The sequence below is a fragment of the Sarcophilus harrisii genome, chromosome 3, assembly GCF_902635505.1.
Source record: "Sarcophilus harrisii chromosome 3, mSarHar1.11, whole genome shotgun sequence".
Classification (NCBI taxonomy): domain Eukaryota; kingdom Metazoa; phylum Chordata; class Mammalia; order Dasyuromorphia; family Dasyuridae; genus Sarcophilus; species Sarcophilus harrisii.
In genome coordinates, this window is record NC_045428.1 from 176,982,103 (window position 1) to 176,998,129 (window position 16,027).

At 33.9% G+C, this 16,027-nt stretch overlaps 1 protein-coding gene across 2 annotated transcripts in view; it reads right to left on the reverse strand.

Moving 5' to 3' along the window:
* LOC100913514 (interleukin-1 receptor type 1) overlaps positions 1 to 16,027 on the reverse strand; it is a 34,265-nt gene that overhangs the window by 3,639 nt on the left and 14,599 nt on the right. Inside the window, exons 4-11 of one of the 2 annotated variants that reach the window (XM_023501255.2) lie at positions 15,704 to 15,938; positions 12,694 to 12,880; positions 11,537 to 11,702; positions 10,072 to 10,137; positions 9,824 to 9,938; positions 7,769 to 7,920; positions 6,612 to 6,755; positions 5,311 to 5,478 (exon numbers count right to left, since the gene is read on the reverse strand). In XM_023501255.2, coding sequence (XP_023357023.1) covers positions 5,311 to 5,478; positions 6,612 to 6,755; positions 7,769 to 7,920; positions 9,824 to 9,938; positions 10,072 to 10,137; positions 11,537 to 11,702; positions 12,694 to 12,880; positions 15,704 to 15,938 — 1,233 coding nt within the window. Of the gene's footprint in view, positions 1 to 5,310; positions 5,479 to 6,611; positions 6,756 to 7,768; positions 7,921 to 9,823; positions 9,939 to 10,071; positions 10,138 to 11,536; positions 11,703 to 12,693; positions 12,881 to 15,703; positions 15,942 to 16,027 lie in introns of both variants that reach the window. The other variant, XM_023501254.2, reaches the window with a different exon arrangement.

Below are 16,027 nucleotides of genomic sequence, written 5' to 3' on the forward strand. Positions count from 1 at the left end.
TTGACTTCTCCAAATCTTTTTTTCTTGGATAATTATTTGTCATTGGTTTTTCCTCAATATCTCTCATCTGATTTTTAAAGTCTTTTTTGAGTTCTATGAATTCTTTCTGGGCAGGTAGCCATACTCTTTGAGCTAGGAGAAGCTTTTTTTACTTCCATGCTCTCCTCTGAAGATGAACTCTAGGCTTCCCTATTTCCATAGTAAATTTTATGCTTGGATTCTTTCATTATTGCCTGTTTATTTTTTTAAATGAGAACTTTTTAGAGAAAGCACCTTTAATCCTGAGGTGGACAGGGAGTTTGGGAAATGGTGCCTCTGGCTTCACTTCATCTTTCCCTCTGCCTGGAACTCCAAACCAGAAGCTCCTCACCTCTGCAAGTGCCAGCAATCAGCAGCATCTCTGCTCCATTGTTTCTGCACTCACTAGGTGTGTTGCTTCCTTTTTGGTTAGGGGTTGCATCTTAGTTGCACAACTGGACATGACATTCCTTTTCAGGAGAGATTCCCTCAGTCTTCCTGGACTCCCCACAAGGTCCAAGAGAGAAAAGCTCTATGGATGTGGCTGAGGCTCCAGCTGCCCAGCTAGTCCCAGGGCTCCCCTTCTGCTGTTTCTTCAGAGCTATCTTGGAGATGTTTTCATGTTTTCACTTCATACCAGTTAAACTCTGGTCTGGATCTGGAGTCTTTCTTTGGGTCTTCTTGGTATTCCCAGGAGGATCCCTGTTCTGCTCCAAGTCATCTTTGTTTTCACTGATCTATATTGGTCTTAAGGCACAATTTTGTTTTTTTTCCAGTGGAAATCTGGAGAGCTTGGGGTTTTCTAACCTACTCTGCCATCTTCCCAAAACTTCCTCTAGATCTTTTTTTTTTTTTTTCAAAAATAGAAATGCTTTGTCCTTTGATCCATCAGTATCTCTACTGGGTCTATATCCTAAAGAAATCCAAAAAAGAGGGAAAAGAATCCACGTAGGCAAAAATATTTGTAGGAGCCTTTTTGTAATGGCAAGGAACTAGAAAATGAGGGGATGCCCATCAGTTAGGGAATGGCTGAATAAATTGTGGATTATTGTTCTATATGAAATGATGAGCTGGCTGATTTCAGAAATAGCTTGAAAAGACTTGCATGAACTGATGCCATGAGGTAAGTAGAACCAAGAGAACATTATACATAGCAACAAGATTATGTGATGATGATCAACTGTAATAGACAGCTCTTTTCAACAATAAGATGTTTAAGGTAATTCCAATAGTCTTGTGATGGAAAAAGTCATCCACATCCAGAGAAAAGATTATGAAGACTGAATGTGGATCAAAACATAGTATTTTCACCATTTTTGTTGTTGTTGTTGTTTTTTCTTTCTCATTTTTCCCCTTTTGATCTGATTTTACTTGCACAGCATGATAAAAGTAGAAATATGTTTAAAAGAATTACACATGGGGAGGAGCCAAGATGGCAGAGAATAGACACATCTCTATCAAAGTTCCTCCTGGTGTCTCTCAGACCAACACCTCTGAATTGGTTTGGAGTGATAGAACCCACAAATATTTGTAGTAAAACAAATTTCCAGAAGAAGATACTTTGGAAGAACTTCTGAAAAGATGTGTTTCAAGCAGGCAGAGGGAGAGGCTGCCAAAGCCAGACTGCAGTGCAGGGAGCCTCTTGGGCAGGGAGGCAGGGCATTGTGGCATCTGTGCACTGAAGGAATCTACTGCAGTTCTTGGGTTACTCTGTCCTATTACAAGCCAGTGGTTCAGCAGATTTGCTGTGAGATATCCAAAGCAAATAAAAAAGGCAAATTGAACCCTAGAAAAACTTGGGACCTGGCCAGCACCAGAAGACAGTCAGCAGTGCTGGCCTCAGGGCAAACTGAGGCCTTAAGAGCAAATCTCAACCTTTAAAAAAATGAGCAAAAAAGTAAAAAGAATTCTGACCATACACAGCTTTTATGGAGAAAGAGAAGAACAGACCTCAAATCCTGAGGATCCTAAAGGCAAATCAGTTCCAGATAAAGCCCCAAAGGGTGATATGAGTTGGTCCGTATTTCACAAAGCTCTCTTGGAAGAATTCAAAAAGGATCTTAAAAGAGTTAAAAGAAAAATGAGGAAAGGAAATGAGATCTTTGCAAGAGGGTATGGAAAAGGAAAACAGAAATTATCTGAAGAAAACTCCTTAAAAAACAAATTTGATGAAATGGAAAAATCATATCATTCCTTACAAAATAGATATGAAAAACAAACCAATTCATTAAAAAACAAAATCTGTGAAATGGAAAAAAGTGCAATGAACAAAACACCTCATTTTAAAATGTAAAAGGAGATTTAAAAAAAGCTAACTGAAAAAATTACACAGGTTTAAGACCATAATGGATTACTTGCTGCCCAGAGAAAGGAAGGAGAAAAAATTGGAACACAAGGTTTTGCAAGAGTAAATGTTGAAATCTGTCTTTGCTTGTATTTTGAAAAATAAAAATGTATATATTATTACTATTTTTAAAAATAGAAATGCTTGATTACTCAACTCTTTCTAAAGACATCAATGATCTTTTAGATGACAGATCTAATCTTCTTTTCTCAATCCTCCACATAGATTTTGACATTCAAGCACCAACTTCTCTTGGATACTCTTTAGATTTTTATGCCATATCTCTCTCAATTCTCTTCCTATCTGCTTGACTGGTTCTTTTTAGCTTCCTTTATTGCTATTGTTGTCTTTGTTTAGTCATTTTTAGTCATGTTGAGCTCTTTGGGTCCCTCTTTGGTGTTTTCTTTTTTTTTTTTATCATTATAATAACTTTTTATCGACAGAACCCATGCCAGGGTAATTTTTTACAACATTATCCCTTGCACTCACTTCTGTTCCGATTTTTCCCCTCCCTCCCTCCACCTCCTCCCCTAGATGGCAAGCAGTCCTATATTTGTTGAATATGTCATAGTATATCCTGGATACAATATATGTGTGCAGAACCAAACAGTTTTTTTGTTGCACAGGGAGAATTGGATTCAGAAGGTAAAAATAACCCAGGAAGAAAAGCAAAAATACAAACAGTTCACATTCATTTCCCAGTGTTCTTTCCTTGGGTGTAGCTGCTTCTGTCCATCATTGATCAATTGAAACTGAATTAGGTCTCTTTGTCAAAGAAATCCACTTCCATCAGAATACACCTTCATACAGTATCGTTGTTGGCATATATAATGATCTCCTGGTTCTGCTCATTTCACTTAGCATCAGTTCATGTAAGTCTCTCTGAGCCTCTCTGTATTCATCCTGCTGGTCATTTCTTACAGAACAATAATATTCCATAACATTCATGTACCACAATTTACCCAACCATTCTCCAACTGATGGGCATCCACTCATTTTCCAGTTTCTAGCCACTACAAACAGGGCTGCCACAAACATTTTGGCACATACAGGTCCCTTTCCTTTCTTTAGTATCTCCTTGGGGTATAAGCCCAGTAGTAGCACTGCTGGGTCAAAGGGTATGCATAGTTTGATAAATTTTGGGGCATAATTCCAGATTGCTCTCCAGAATGCTTGGATCTGTTCACAACTCCACCAACAATGTTTTCTTGACAAAGATAGTGAAATGGTTTGCATTTCTTTCTCTAGCTCACTTTCTAGATAAGTAAACTGAGGTAAACAGAGTTAAATGGTTTGTCCAGGATCACACAGCTAGTAAGTTTTCTGAGGCCAGATTTGAATTCAGAAAGATGAGTCTTTCTGACTCCAGGCTCAGCACTCTATCTATTCTAGCACTAACTAATTTTTAATCCAGACCATGCTAACTCACTGAGTTAGCTCTGACTTCACCTTTTCAACTTCTCCTTGTATATTATCTCCATTGGTTGTCTCATCAGCTTCCAGAGGTTCAATTATCTTCTGTACAGAGATGATTCCCGAATCTGTATATTGATCTGTAACTTCTCTCCTAAGCTTCAATCTCACATTTCTAAGTATGTCTTGGACATATGAAACTTGATGTGCCCTAGACATGTCAAACACAACATGTCTAAACTAGAACTCATTATCTTTTCCCCAGAACCCTTTACTCTTCCTCATGTCCCTGTTACTATTGAGATAACCTCTCTCATCTTAGTCCTTCAGGCTTACAATCTCTGTGTCATTCTTGACTCCTCTCTCACACTCATTCCTCAAATCCCATCTGTTACAAAGTATTTTCATTCCTTCCTTTACAACATTTCTCACTTCCTGTCCTTCTCTCCATTCACTCACCCATCACCCTGGTGAAAACTCTTATTAAGTCCTGTTTGGATAATTATTGTAAAAACATTCTGGTTAGTTTCCATGCCCTAAGCTTCTGTCTATCCAATTCATTCTCTACTCAGTTATCAAAGTGATTTTCCTAAAGTGCATGTGTGGCCATGTCATGCTCCATTCCCTACTCAATGAATTCCTGGTTCACTATTCCTGTAGGATTAAATATAAAATATTCTGGGTGGAATTTAAAGTATTTCACAACTTCATCCCTTTGTCTAGTTCCAGTCTTATACTTTACTTCCCTCCACATATTTTATGATCCAGCAACAACTGCCTTCTTGCTGATGCAGTACATAGATTTGGAGTCAAGAAGGCTTCAGTTAAAATCTTTCCTCAAATATTTACCATCTGTGTGACTCTTGACATGTAACTTAACTATTTTAATCCCCAATATTTTCATCTGAAAAATAGTGATAACAATAGCACCTACTTGATTGGGTTAATATAAGGGTCAAGTGAGATAACATCTAAAGTATTTTTCAAACCTTAACGTATCATATAAATGATTCTAGTGATAGTGGTAGTAATAGTAATAGTAGTAGTAGTAGTAGTAGTAGTAGTAGTAGTAGTAGTAATGGTGGTAGTCGTGGTGACAGTAGTAGTACTGGTAGCAGCAGCAGTTAGGTGGCACAGTGGATAGAGTATGCCTAGTGTAAGGAAGATTCCATTTTGGGAATTTAAATCTGACTTCAGGAACTTACTAGCTAGGTGACCCTGGGCAAGACACTCATCCTTATTTGCCTCAGTTTCCCCATCTGCAAAAAAAAAACTAAAGGAGGAAATGGCAAAATACTCTAGTATCTTTGCTAATAAAGCCTCAAATGAGTACACAAAGAGTCAGGCACAGCTGAAAAATTATGGAAGAAGAAGGAAAAAAAAGGGGAAGAAGAAGAGGAAGTAGTAGTAGTAGCAACAGCAGCAGCAGCAGCTGCAGTAGTAGTAATAGTTCTATATCTGTGACTCTATGAAATATAAAACATTACATATTATTAGAAAGTTCTTCTTTCCCCCATTTTACGCCTTCTCCATACCTTCTCCAACAAGGTCATCCCTTCCATAGATGAACAGATTATATCCACATTGATTTTCTAACACTTCAGGCAAGATTTTAAACACAAAGATGTCTGAGATGTAGGTGGACCCTTCTCCAAAATTTTTTGGATATAATATATATGCATCATAAACTTTCCCATCCGAAGCTAAAGAATGAAATATAATGTATTTAGCATTCAAAAAGTTAGTCCTGACAAAGTAGAGATTACAAACATCCATTTCAAATTAATATTAATGTTTTTTGGAATCATAATGTGAATAAAATAATAGCTACCACAAAAGGTCTATTTAATTATATATATATATATATATATATATATATATATTTACATTTATATTTACACACACACACACATAATATCCCTGTTTAAATAGTCAAGATACCAATTTGGAGGTGGTCCCTCTTTCTCAGAAAAGCCAAAAAGAAAACTGAGAAAACTTTTTATGTTAAGTGACATGATATTTTTTCACTACTGCATTTAACATGATTTACTGTTAAATTACTGATTTAGAGTTAAAAATAAATAAGTTAGCTTAGATTTTCTAAAGCATCCTGTCATTATGTAGAACATTTAGAATGCATAAAATTTATAGTATATGATTTTTAAAATTCATTAATTTCTTAACTTATAATAAAAAAAATGGAAGAAAATAGTCATGCATTGACCCTCTTCTTCAAATGTAATCACTATGATGTAATTAGCCTGAGATCTAAAATAAGTTCAATTTTGGGCCTCCTTAGCAGAATTTCTATAATAGGGACAAGCTTGTGGCTCCCCACTTCCTCTCCCAAAGTCTCACCCATAAATTCTAACTTCCTGTCCTTTAAGTAGGCTGGTGAGTGATTAGTTCTGCTCCCCCACCCCAACTCCATGATAGAGCTCATCTAAGATGCCCCAAATCTGCTAACCTGTTTCTCTGGAAGGCATACTGCACAACAGAGATCATGAAGGACTATTAAAAATATCCACCCATAGCCACTTCACTCCTATCCCAACAAAGTAGTTTCAAAATGGAGAAAATTTCAGTTACTAGAATAAAAAGATTTTTACCACAATTTTTGCATTCTATGGACAAACTGACTTCATACTTCATTCAAAATGACTTACAAAGTAATATTCAAAGTAATATTACAATTTTTATTAAGATATTCTTATCTATAAGTCTATTAAACATAGGCCACAAGGAAACAAGTAACAGCAACAAAAGCCTGATAGTCACCTCTTTGTCCAAGTTATTAATATTCAAAAAATAATATTATACAGGAAAAACAAATTACCTTTTTTCAGGATATATGGATGGCAAGAATCCCTATATAAAAGCACAATTTCAACTTTGAAAAATTTGTAGAGAAACACAGAGAATGTAACTATTAGTGCCAAAGAGATGAATCCTCCAATCAGGTACATTCTGGCATCTACGACTACCTCAAAAAAGGAAAGAAATGCAAATATTATACCTTAGGTAATTAGACTTTAAGTACATTAAGACTTTAAGAAATAGAGTCTTTAAGTTTAATTTCTCTGGTTTCTTACAACATTGTCTCTTGTTTTCATTATATCAGATATATAGCTATATTATACCTATCTATCTATCTATCTATCTATACCTGTGTTCTTTTCCTTAGTTTTATCTTGTTTCCTTCCTTCCATTCTTGCTTTCCCCAGAGAATTGAGGTTAAGTGACTTGTCCAAGGTCACATAGTTAATGAGTGTCTGAGGTAGGATTTGAATTCAGATCTTCCTGACTCCAGGGCTATTGCTCTATATTAGAATAGTGTTTCTATCTATAATTTTCCACTAAAGATCATCTTTTAATTCATGAGAGGATTGTGACCTGCATCAGTAAATGGAATTTACACACCAAAGAAATCATGGATTTTAAAATACTGAACTAAAATATAAGTCCATCTTTCTAGTAATAAATGATCTTTATGAATTAATGTCCCAAAAATGTCCAAAAAAACTCTGTCTCAACTTATACACACTTAGCAAGCCTGCTCTTGGATTCTAGGTCCACAAGTTCCCCTCCTCCCAAATTAAAGCTAGTATATTTCTTTATTAATTTTTATTTTTGTAATATAAATTTATACTTATAAAACAAATTAATATTTTATTAATACAAAATTATATTTATTTGTAAATAAATTTATAGATGTATATATATATATATATATATATATAATTTTTTTCCTGAGCAATTGGAGTTAAGTGACTTGCCCAGGGTCACACAGCTAGGAAATGTTAAGTGTCCGAGGCCAGATTTGAACGTAGTTCTCCTGATGCCCTACATTTATATTTTTATATAAAAAGCCTCTTCGTCATGACTTGAAAGTGACTCTGGATTCTATATATATATATTTATTCTCCTTTTTAAGTGGAGAGCTTAGCACAATATGATATAACCGTAGTTCTGATAAACAATCAAATTGCTTACCTCTTGGTTTCAAGGCAATATATGTTGTTACTATACCAGCATCATTGCTAACCCAGCATAAAAATGGGTACAAATAATGCCTACTTTCCACTTTTAAAATGACAAGCCTTGAAACTCTTGTAACAGTGTTCAAATTGTTTAAATTTGGAACTCTATTCAAGAAAAAGAAAAATAAGGCTGGTTAGAAAAATTTCAATACATATAATTTGGATTTATTTTGTTTCTCTTTTTTCATTAAAATAAATTATTGCATAGGTAATGACAAAGTCTTCATGCTGTTAGCTGTGTTGTGATTTCCCATCACTAGTTCTGTTTGAGCAGAAACTTGATAACAATTTTTCAGAGCTGTGACAGAAAACATTTTTGTATGGAGCAAGAGGATGAAACTAAATAATTTCTAAGGACCTTTCCAACTTTAAAAGATTATGACAAACACCTTAATTGCAACACAAGTCTGGCTATGTCATACAAAACGATTGTGTGTTTCACGCCATATTAAGACAAGGAAGCTTCTAAGAAGGTCTGTACAGTGATGTGTCCTGAATAATGAGACCATGGAGATGGAATTAGCATAGAGAAGTAAATATCAGGAAATATAAAAGATTAGTAGAGAAGAATTTTTTGAAAGAGAGAGTATAAGGAAGCTGAGGCAGCTATAGGGGGAAAAAAAAATAACCCAGCATTGTTGTTAGGAAAAATTAAGAAAAATTTCAAAAAAGTTTGAAAACTAGGGAGCATTTGAGGAACAGGGATGAGCATTTGAGGAACATTGTAAGGGATGACATGCAAGTTTCTCTTGTACATTTGCTTGGGTAAGATGCCAAGAAAAAGAAAAGAATACTTCAGGAAGATTTCTATAAGAACAAGATTCCACGGAAGCTGGCAAGTTCAGATAGCTACAGAGAGTCCTTGCTTTCTCAGTAATGAAGAGAATGATTTGAGGGGGTGGGGGGGGGGAGGGAGGGAAGTCCAAAAAAAAGAACCAGGGAGTTACTTTGGAAATGAATAGTCCAATTTATGGTGTTAAGATAAAAATGAATATATCAAGATTGCAATTAGGATTTTCTACACACAAATACAGTCAAACTCTTGGATCTCCACTCAGTAGAGTAAGAAGTATATAAGTTTACTTTATAAGCACTTCTAGAACAAATTGTGTATGTGTTAAAGAGAACTCAGTCCAACAGGGATAAATAGGGGAACAAGATTTAAGGGCCCAATTTTTACAAAATTAACAATAATAGCTCTCAATTATTGATTACTTTACAATTTACATAGAATTTTAGTTATAGCAACCCTATGTAATATTTGTATCATTATTGTTATTCAATTGTATTTGACTTTTCATGACTCCCCTTGAGATTTTCTTGTCAAAGAAGATAGAGTGGTTTGCCATGTTCTTCGGCTCATTTTAGAGAAGAGAAAAGTAAGGGCAAACAGGATTAAGTGACTTACTCAAGATTAGCTGACTTGTCTGAGGTCATATTTGAACTCAGGAAGACAAGTCTTCCTAACCATGGAGCCAGCATTCTATCTACCCTGCCCAGTTCCAGCTTGTCCCTGCATAAATATTTCTACGTTTTAACTACAATGAAATTTTGAAGATTGTAAGAACTCTTCATATTGCTAGCTTTAGAGTTTCAGAATATCCTAAAGCCTAATAAGGATGATCTTACCTGGTGAGTCCACTTTCCGCCAAGGTTAATATATAGTCTTAGAAACTCCCGTAATGCTTCACCAAGAAAGGTAAGTTAAAAGACAGTATAATATAGCAAAAAGAATACTTATATTGAAATAAGGGATGGGAGCTCTACTACCCATATCACTTTGGATAAGTAATTTCATTTCTCAGTTCTCAGTTGTTTTTTAATTTATAAAATGACAATATTGGACTAGATAATTAATAAAATCTTTAAAATTTTTTAATCTATAATTTAAACTGCTTTTTAAAAAGGAATTTTGATAATTTCTTAGCTTGGTAAAGATTATATTGATGACTTAACAAAATAGCAACCAGTCTTTTCCTTTATATTTACATAATAATGAAGCACTTACAAAAGTTCAGACCATGTGACATTAGGTTCATTGTAAGCATATGATCCATTCCAAGTCCAGTATTGAACGTCATTCCTTTGAGCTGTGAAGTTACAGTCTAAAAGCAACTGGGATCCTATAAAAATAACATTCAAAAACTCTTTGATATCTTTCATCACTAATGTGAGAGGAAAATATATGCATTTTTATAAATGAGAGTTTTTAGCTCATTTACAAAGGACAGAATACCAAATATTGGTAATACTCACCAAGTTCCACTTCCATTGTTTTATTTTCTGGACTCAGAATCTTTGGTATATTTATCTTTCCTTTCCCTAAGAAAATAAAGTAAATGATATTTTTCACAACGATTTCTAAGTCTTCAACATACTGTAAGAGTAATTTCAAAGAATTATCTCACAAAACTGGCTAGATCACATCTATCTAAGCAATAGCCCAAGTCTTCAGGCAATGTAAGGTAGCTGACATGGAATTAGGTATATGGAGGAGATGAGGAATCTGCCTGTACATGCCCAGATTAACATCATATCCTAAATCCTTTGGCTATTACTCAGCCAGAGCCACTGGTATTGTTAAAGTGTAGCCTTCCATTTTTACTGAATTCATGGTAAAGACAACTCTAATAAGCATAGTTAAGGTGTCAGTGTAAAACCCTGTGTTTCAAGGCCTTTAGTTCTGCAATTTCTCTTAAAGTGATTGTAATCATCTTCAAAAACAAGGGTGGAGATAGAGAGGAATAGAATAAAACTTTTTCTTGGATAGAGAAAATAATAGTAAAGGTTTCTTAGGGCAAAGTAAGGATTAGAGTCCTCTGGAAGTCCCTGTATCTTGAATTGAAAGCTGGATGATGGTATGCCAGTAAGAAATAAAGATGGCATGATGCCCCAATTATCCATTTCCTTCAAAATTTGGCCTTGCCTGGAACATCACTTGTAGTTCTGGTTATTATACTATCCCAAGAAAGATAAAATTGAGATGGAAGATGATCAGAGAAGAGCAAATAAAATTACTAAGATAATAGAAGGGTGAGTAAATAAAAACAAATGCAAATAATTAAGACTTTTCAACATAGTAAGGTGAAGAGCAAGGGTAGAGACATGATCAAATTTTATAAAGTCTTAAAAAGTTGTGTTATAACACAGTAACAATTTTAACTAATTCCTTGACCATTAATTGATATATATATATATATATATATATATTTGTATTCATTGTCCATTCCTAAGATGAAATAGAAACACTGGATATTCAACCTGTTGACTTACAGTTGAGAGTTCCATTAGTATAGGACTTTGTCTACAACTTTTGGAAAGTCTACAAGTCCTTGCTGTTAGAATGGTATCTAGACCAAAAGACTTCATCTCTCTAAGATATGAGATTAGACTTTATATTCATGCTTTGGGGTACATTGTCCCCTTAAGAACACTCAGACACCAAAAGTATTTTCTTCCTTTAGAACATAGTTAATTTTATTCCATGTACTACTAAGGTAGCAATGAACTTTTAAGTGCTAAGCATCAGACAATGGAAAATAAAGGAAGAATGTCTGTCTGCATAGCTGTGAACAGGCCATGTCACCCTCTTTAAATATTATATTTAATATATCTGAACTATGGGACAACAAAACTAGCTTATTCCTTTTTTTTTCTTTTTTTTTTAAACTAGCTTATTCCTAAGATACTTTTCAAAGTTCTAAGATTATTTGACACTTACCTATAATGTTTAGATGTATTGCCCGAGTAATGTTATAATGCTGTCCCATATACTCGTAGGATAAAAGGCAAGTATAATGCCCCTCATCTTCTTTCTCTACATTACCCAGATAAAGATGATTTTTTAGGACTTTAAATTTTGTATTGCCAAGGAGAGGTTTGCAATCCTAGACAAAGAAAATAAATTCCTTTATTGGACATACACACACATATACATATATGTACACACACATACATACATTAACATACATATATACATGCACACACCACAGGAATAATCTCTGTCCCCAATTATTCCTCTCTCTCCCCCCTATTGTCATCTTCTGGTATTTAGATTTATATGACTTTGGAACTTATAGATAGAATGGAAAAGAATTTCTTTGCTATTTTATTTACTTAATTCCTAACCATAATTTAGTGACTATAATGTTAATGGGTCCTTTCTTAAACTATTTCCTTCCTTTGCTATTTTTCTTAAGCTGCATGTCTTATCTTCTGGGAATAACTATGTCACTACTTTTCAAAGGTATTCAACAGGTATCTAAGCCTTAGCTGCCCCAATCTGTGTTATTAAACTAAATGTAGAGAGAAGCAAATATATTCAAGGATATTACTTCATGCAAAGTAAATAATATACAAAATAGCAAATACTCCCCTCATATCAATATATAATCTCTTTTTCCCTCATAATTTTTCCTTCTCTAGATTTTAAAAAGCATAGGCTGAAAAAGAAAGGAAGAAAAAGAAAAAGAGAAAGAAAAGGAGGGAGAGTGAGAGGAAGAAAGGAAGGAAGGAAGAAGGAAGGAAGGAAGGAAGGAAGGAAGGAAGGAAGGAAGGAAGGGAGGGAAAAAAAGAAAGGGAAAAAGAAAGGAAGAAAGAAAAGAAAGGAATAAAGAAAGCCAGGGGCCCAATAAGCAGAAGTTAAAATACTTTTATAGAATCCCCAAGTTGGGTTTATGGAGTTTTACGCCCCCATAATTTGATAGTTATTTCCTCAGAAGTGCCATCTCACATCATAATAATATGATGAACATCTTGCAAGGTTACTATTTTGTCTATTTTCATTGAATTAGTTTTCTTTAACCAAATTGTACTTTTGGGTGTGAGGGGAAAGAAGAGGAATAGGTGTAGTGATACAACTTTTAAGAAAGAAATTACCTTATACCACTGAATTTTAAGCAGATTATTTTCATCTTTAAAAATATCCAAATTGGGACATACAAGGAAGCCACCAGGTCCTGGGAGCAATTTCTGTTTATATTCAGAGAGCTCATCATAACATGTTCCAGGATGCTTCTTCAAAATTTCTATCCTGAATTTCTGTTTACGGCAATGGGTAGAATTTCTACAATGAAAATAAAATGATTGGATTGTACCCTGTTACAAATCGTGTTCTCTTCTCCTCAATTTACTATGGGTTATGTATCACCAGGCCTACCAGTAAATTTAAACTAACAGGGTCCATTCCCCAAACATGAGAGTGAAAGAGTCCTGTGCTTTTGGGTTCCTGCTCATAAGATATAAGCACAAAGAACTTGGGAAGCTTCGTGTTTTCTGGGAATATCTGAAAATAGTCTTGTGAATAGCTAGCTAGTGGGGGGGGGAGGGGAAGACTCAGTCTTTAACAATCAGTGGATTAGAATTCCCTCAGAATTGTGATGCTAGAAATTCCATGGGTTACTGTCATAGCCCATACATTGTCAATGCCCAATAGCAGGCATTATTGCATAGAAAGCATTTATTGATACTGATTTTTTGTGTGTATAAAAGGAGAATTTTCAGTAATGTTACCACAAAGTTCACTCCAAATCTTTATAAACTTCCTTTACAACATTAACATAAAGAAACCTAGATTATGAGGCTTATTCTTTGGGCCACTTAACAGTCTACTTATGTTACTGTAAGGGCCAAATACTTTAGAACTAAACAAGCTCATCTTGAAAAGTAACTAATACTATATTCTCTTCAAACTCCACACAATCATCTTCTAAAAAATAAAAAAAAATCCAGTTATAGATTCCTTCAAGTATTTTCTTCCTTCCAATATTTTATTAATCCATCTCTTTTTAAAAGTTCACATTCTACAATTTCCCTTTCCCAGTTTTTTATGTCATGATATCAAAATCCCCTGTTTTAAAGGTATACATATAGTGCACAAAGACACAATGAGATCAAGTAATTTCAATCTCATGAGTAATCTCACTTTTAATCAACGTAGAGAAGAACATGCTAAAAAAAGTTATTTAAAAATAATTTGGGATCAAAGTTATGTTCACTGCTAATTATCATTCTACATTATATGATTATTTAAAATGTGATTTTGTGTTTATAGCAGCTTTTTTATAGTGACAAGGAATTGGAAATTGAGTAGATGTTGAGGAATGTCTGAATCAGTTATGATATATGAAGGTAATGAAATATTAATGTTCTATAAGAAACAATGAACAGGAGGATTATTTCAGAAAAGCCTGGAAAGATCTACATGAGTTAATGCTGACTGAAATGAGCAGAACCAAGAAAACATTGTACACAGTAGCAAGAAAATTATATGACAGTCAACTGTGATAGACTTGACTCTTCTCAACAATAAGATAATTCAAGGCAATTTCAATTGACTTGGGATGGAAAATATCAATCACCTCCAGAAAGAGAACTATGTAGATTGAATGTGGATTGAAGTATAGTATTTTTACTTTTTGTTTGTTTTTTTCTTTCTTGAAGTTTTGGGGTTTTCCCCCCCTTTTTGGCCTGATTTTTCTTGCACAACATGACAAATATGGAAATACGTTTAACAGGGTTATACTTTGATACTTGATCACCTATATCAGATTGTTTGCTGTCTTGGGATTAGGGGAGGTAAGGAAAAGACAGAAAAATTTAGAACACAAAATCTTACAAAAAATGAATGCTGAAAACTATCTTTACATGTATTTGAAAAAATAAAATACCATCAAAACAAATAAAATGTGGTGTTTAGGTTTTGTGCCACTTACTTTGAGAAGGTCACCAAAAGTATTAACATCATTATCAGTAAAAGCCAAAACCCTAGACTTATTTTTAAAAGGGGGGGAATACCTTTGTGAGAACATATTCATGAAAATTTATATGAAAATCCTATCAAATGTCCTAATCACAAGTTGTAGAGTATTATAATTCAGATCTTATTAACTGATATGTGGATTTTCTTGTCTGTCTTGATAGGGCTTTAGCTGTGCTAATTCATATTAATGAAATGACAAGAGTAGGAATATACATATGAATATGTTTCAGATGTGCTGCTGATCTAGACAGAATTTGTGTGGTTTGTGGTTGGAGATAATCAAAACTGATATCCAGGCTTTCAAAATGATTCTGGAATTTATTTAGGGAGCTATTTCAAAAAAGTGAGTGAGAGTTTTAAATACATATCTTTATTTGAAAGCATATCTTTAATATAATATAATTATTTTATCAATTATGATACATTATATGATACAATATATTGTATAAAACATATACAATATATTATATGATACAATTTATTGTAAACAACATATACAATATATTATATGATACAATATATTGTATACAATATATATAATATATTATATGATACAATATATTATGGAAATTTAACTTGGCATCATTTACATTTACTTTTACAAAGTATACTTTAATTAATTTTAAGTTTAATTTATAGCAGAGCATAATGATACATGGCAGCTAAGTGACACAGAGGAAAGATTGCTAGGCTTAAAGTCAGGAAGACTCATTTTCTAGAGTTCAAATCTTGGTTTATCCAGTTACTAGCCATATGATCCTGGGTAAGTCATTTAACACCATTTGCCTCAGTTTCTCATCTATAAAATGAACCACAGAAGGAGATTGCAAACCACTGCAGTATCTTTGCCAAGAAAACCCTAAATGGGGTCACAAAGAGTTGTATACAACTGACACAACTAAACAATATAATGATATATCAATATAGCTTCCATGTACCCATGAATTTTGTAATAGTTTTAAATTAAATTGTTTATATAGCTAGAAATCCTACAAAAAATATTTGATTAGGGTCCCAAACATGCTAGAGCCTACCATATGTATGACCCATATTGTTAACTTCATTTAGTTTCTGGGGGAAGAAACATAAAACACACAAAAACACAAAACAGAAAAACAAACTTCTTACCTTTCAACACGATAATAATATCCTGAGTCCTCTATTGCAGCTGGAACAAACCAAAGCTTCTCTCTGTACTGGTGAACCCTAGAGTTCTGATCCATAGAGATGACTGTCTTACCATCACTTCCATACCAACTTATATTACTGTAAGGGCCAAATACTCTAGAGCTACTGTGACGAACAGCAAGCTCATCTTCAAAAGTAACTAATATTATATTCTCTTCAAACTCCACACAATCATCTTCTAAAAAAAAAAAAATCCAGTTATAGATTATTTCCTTCAAAGCTTACTATATAAAAGGAAGAACAGAACAGCAGAAGAACAGTATG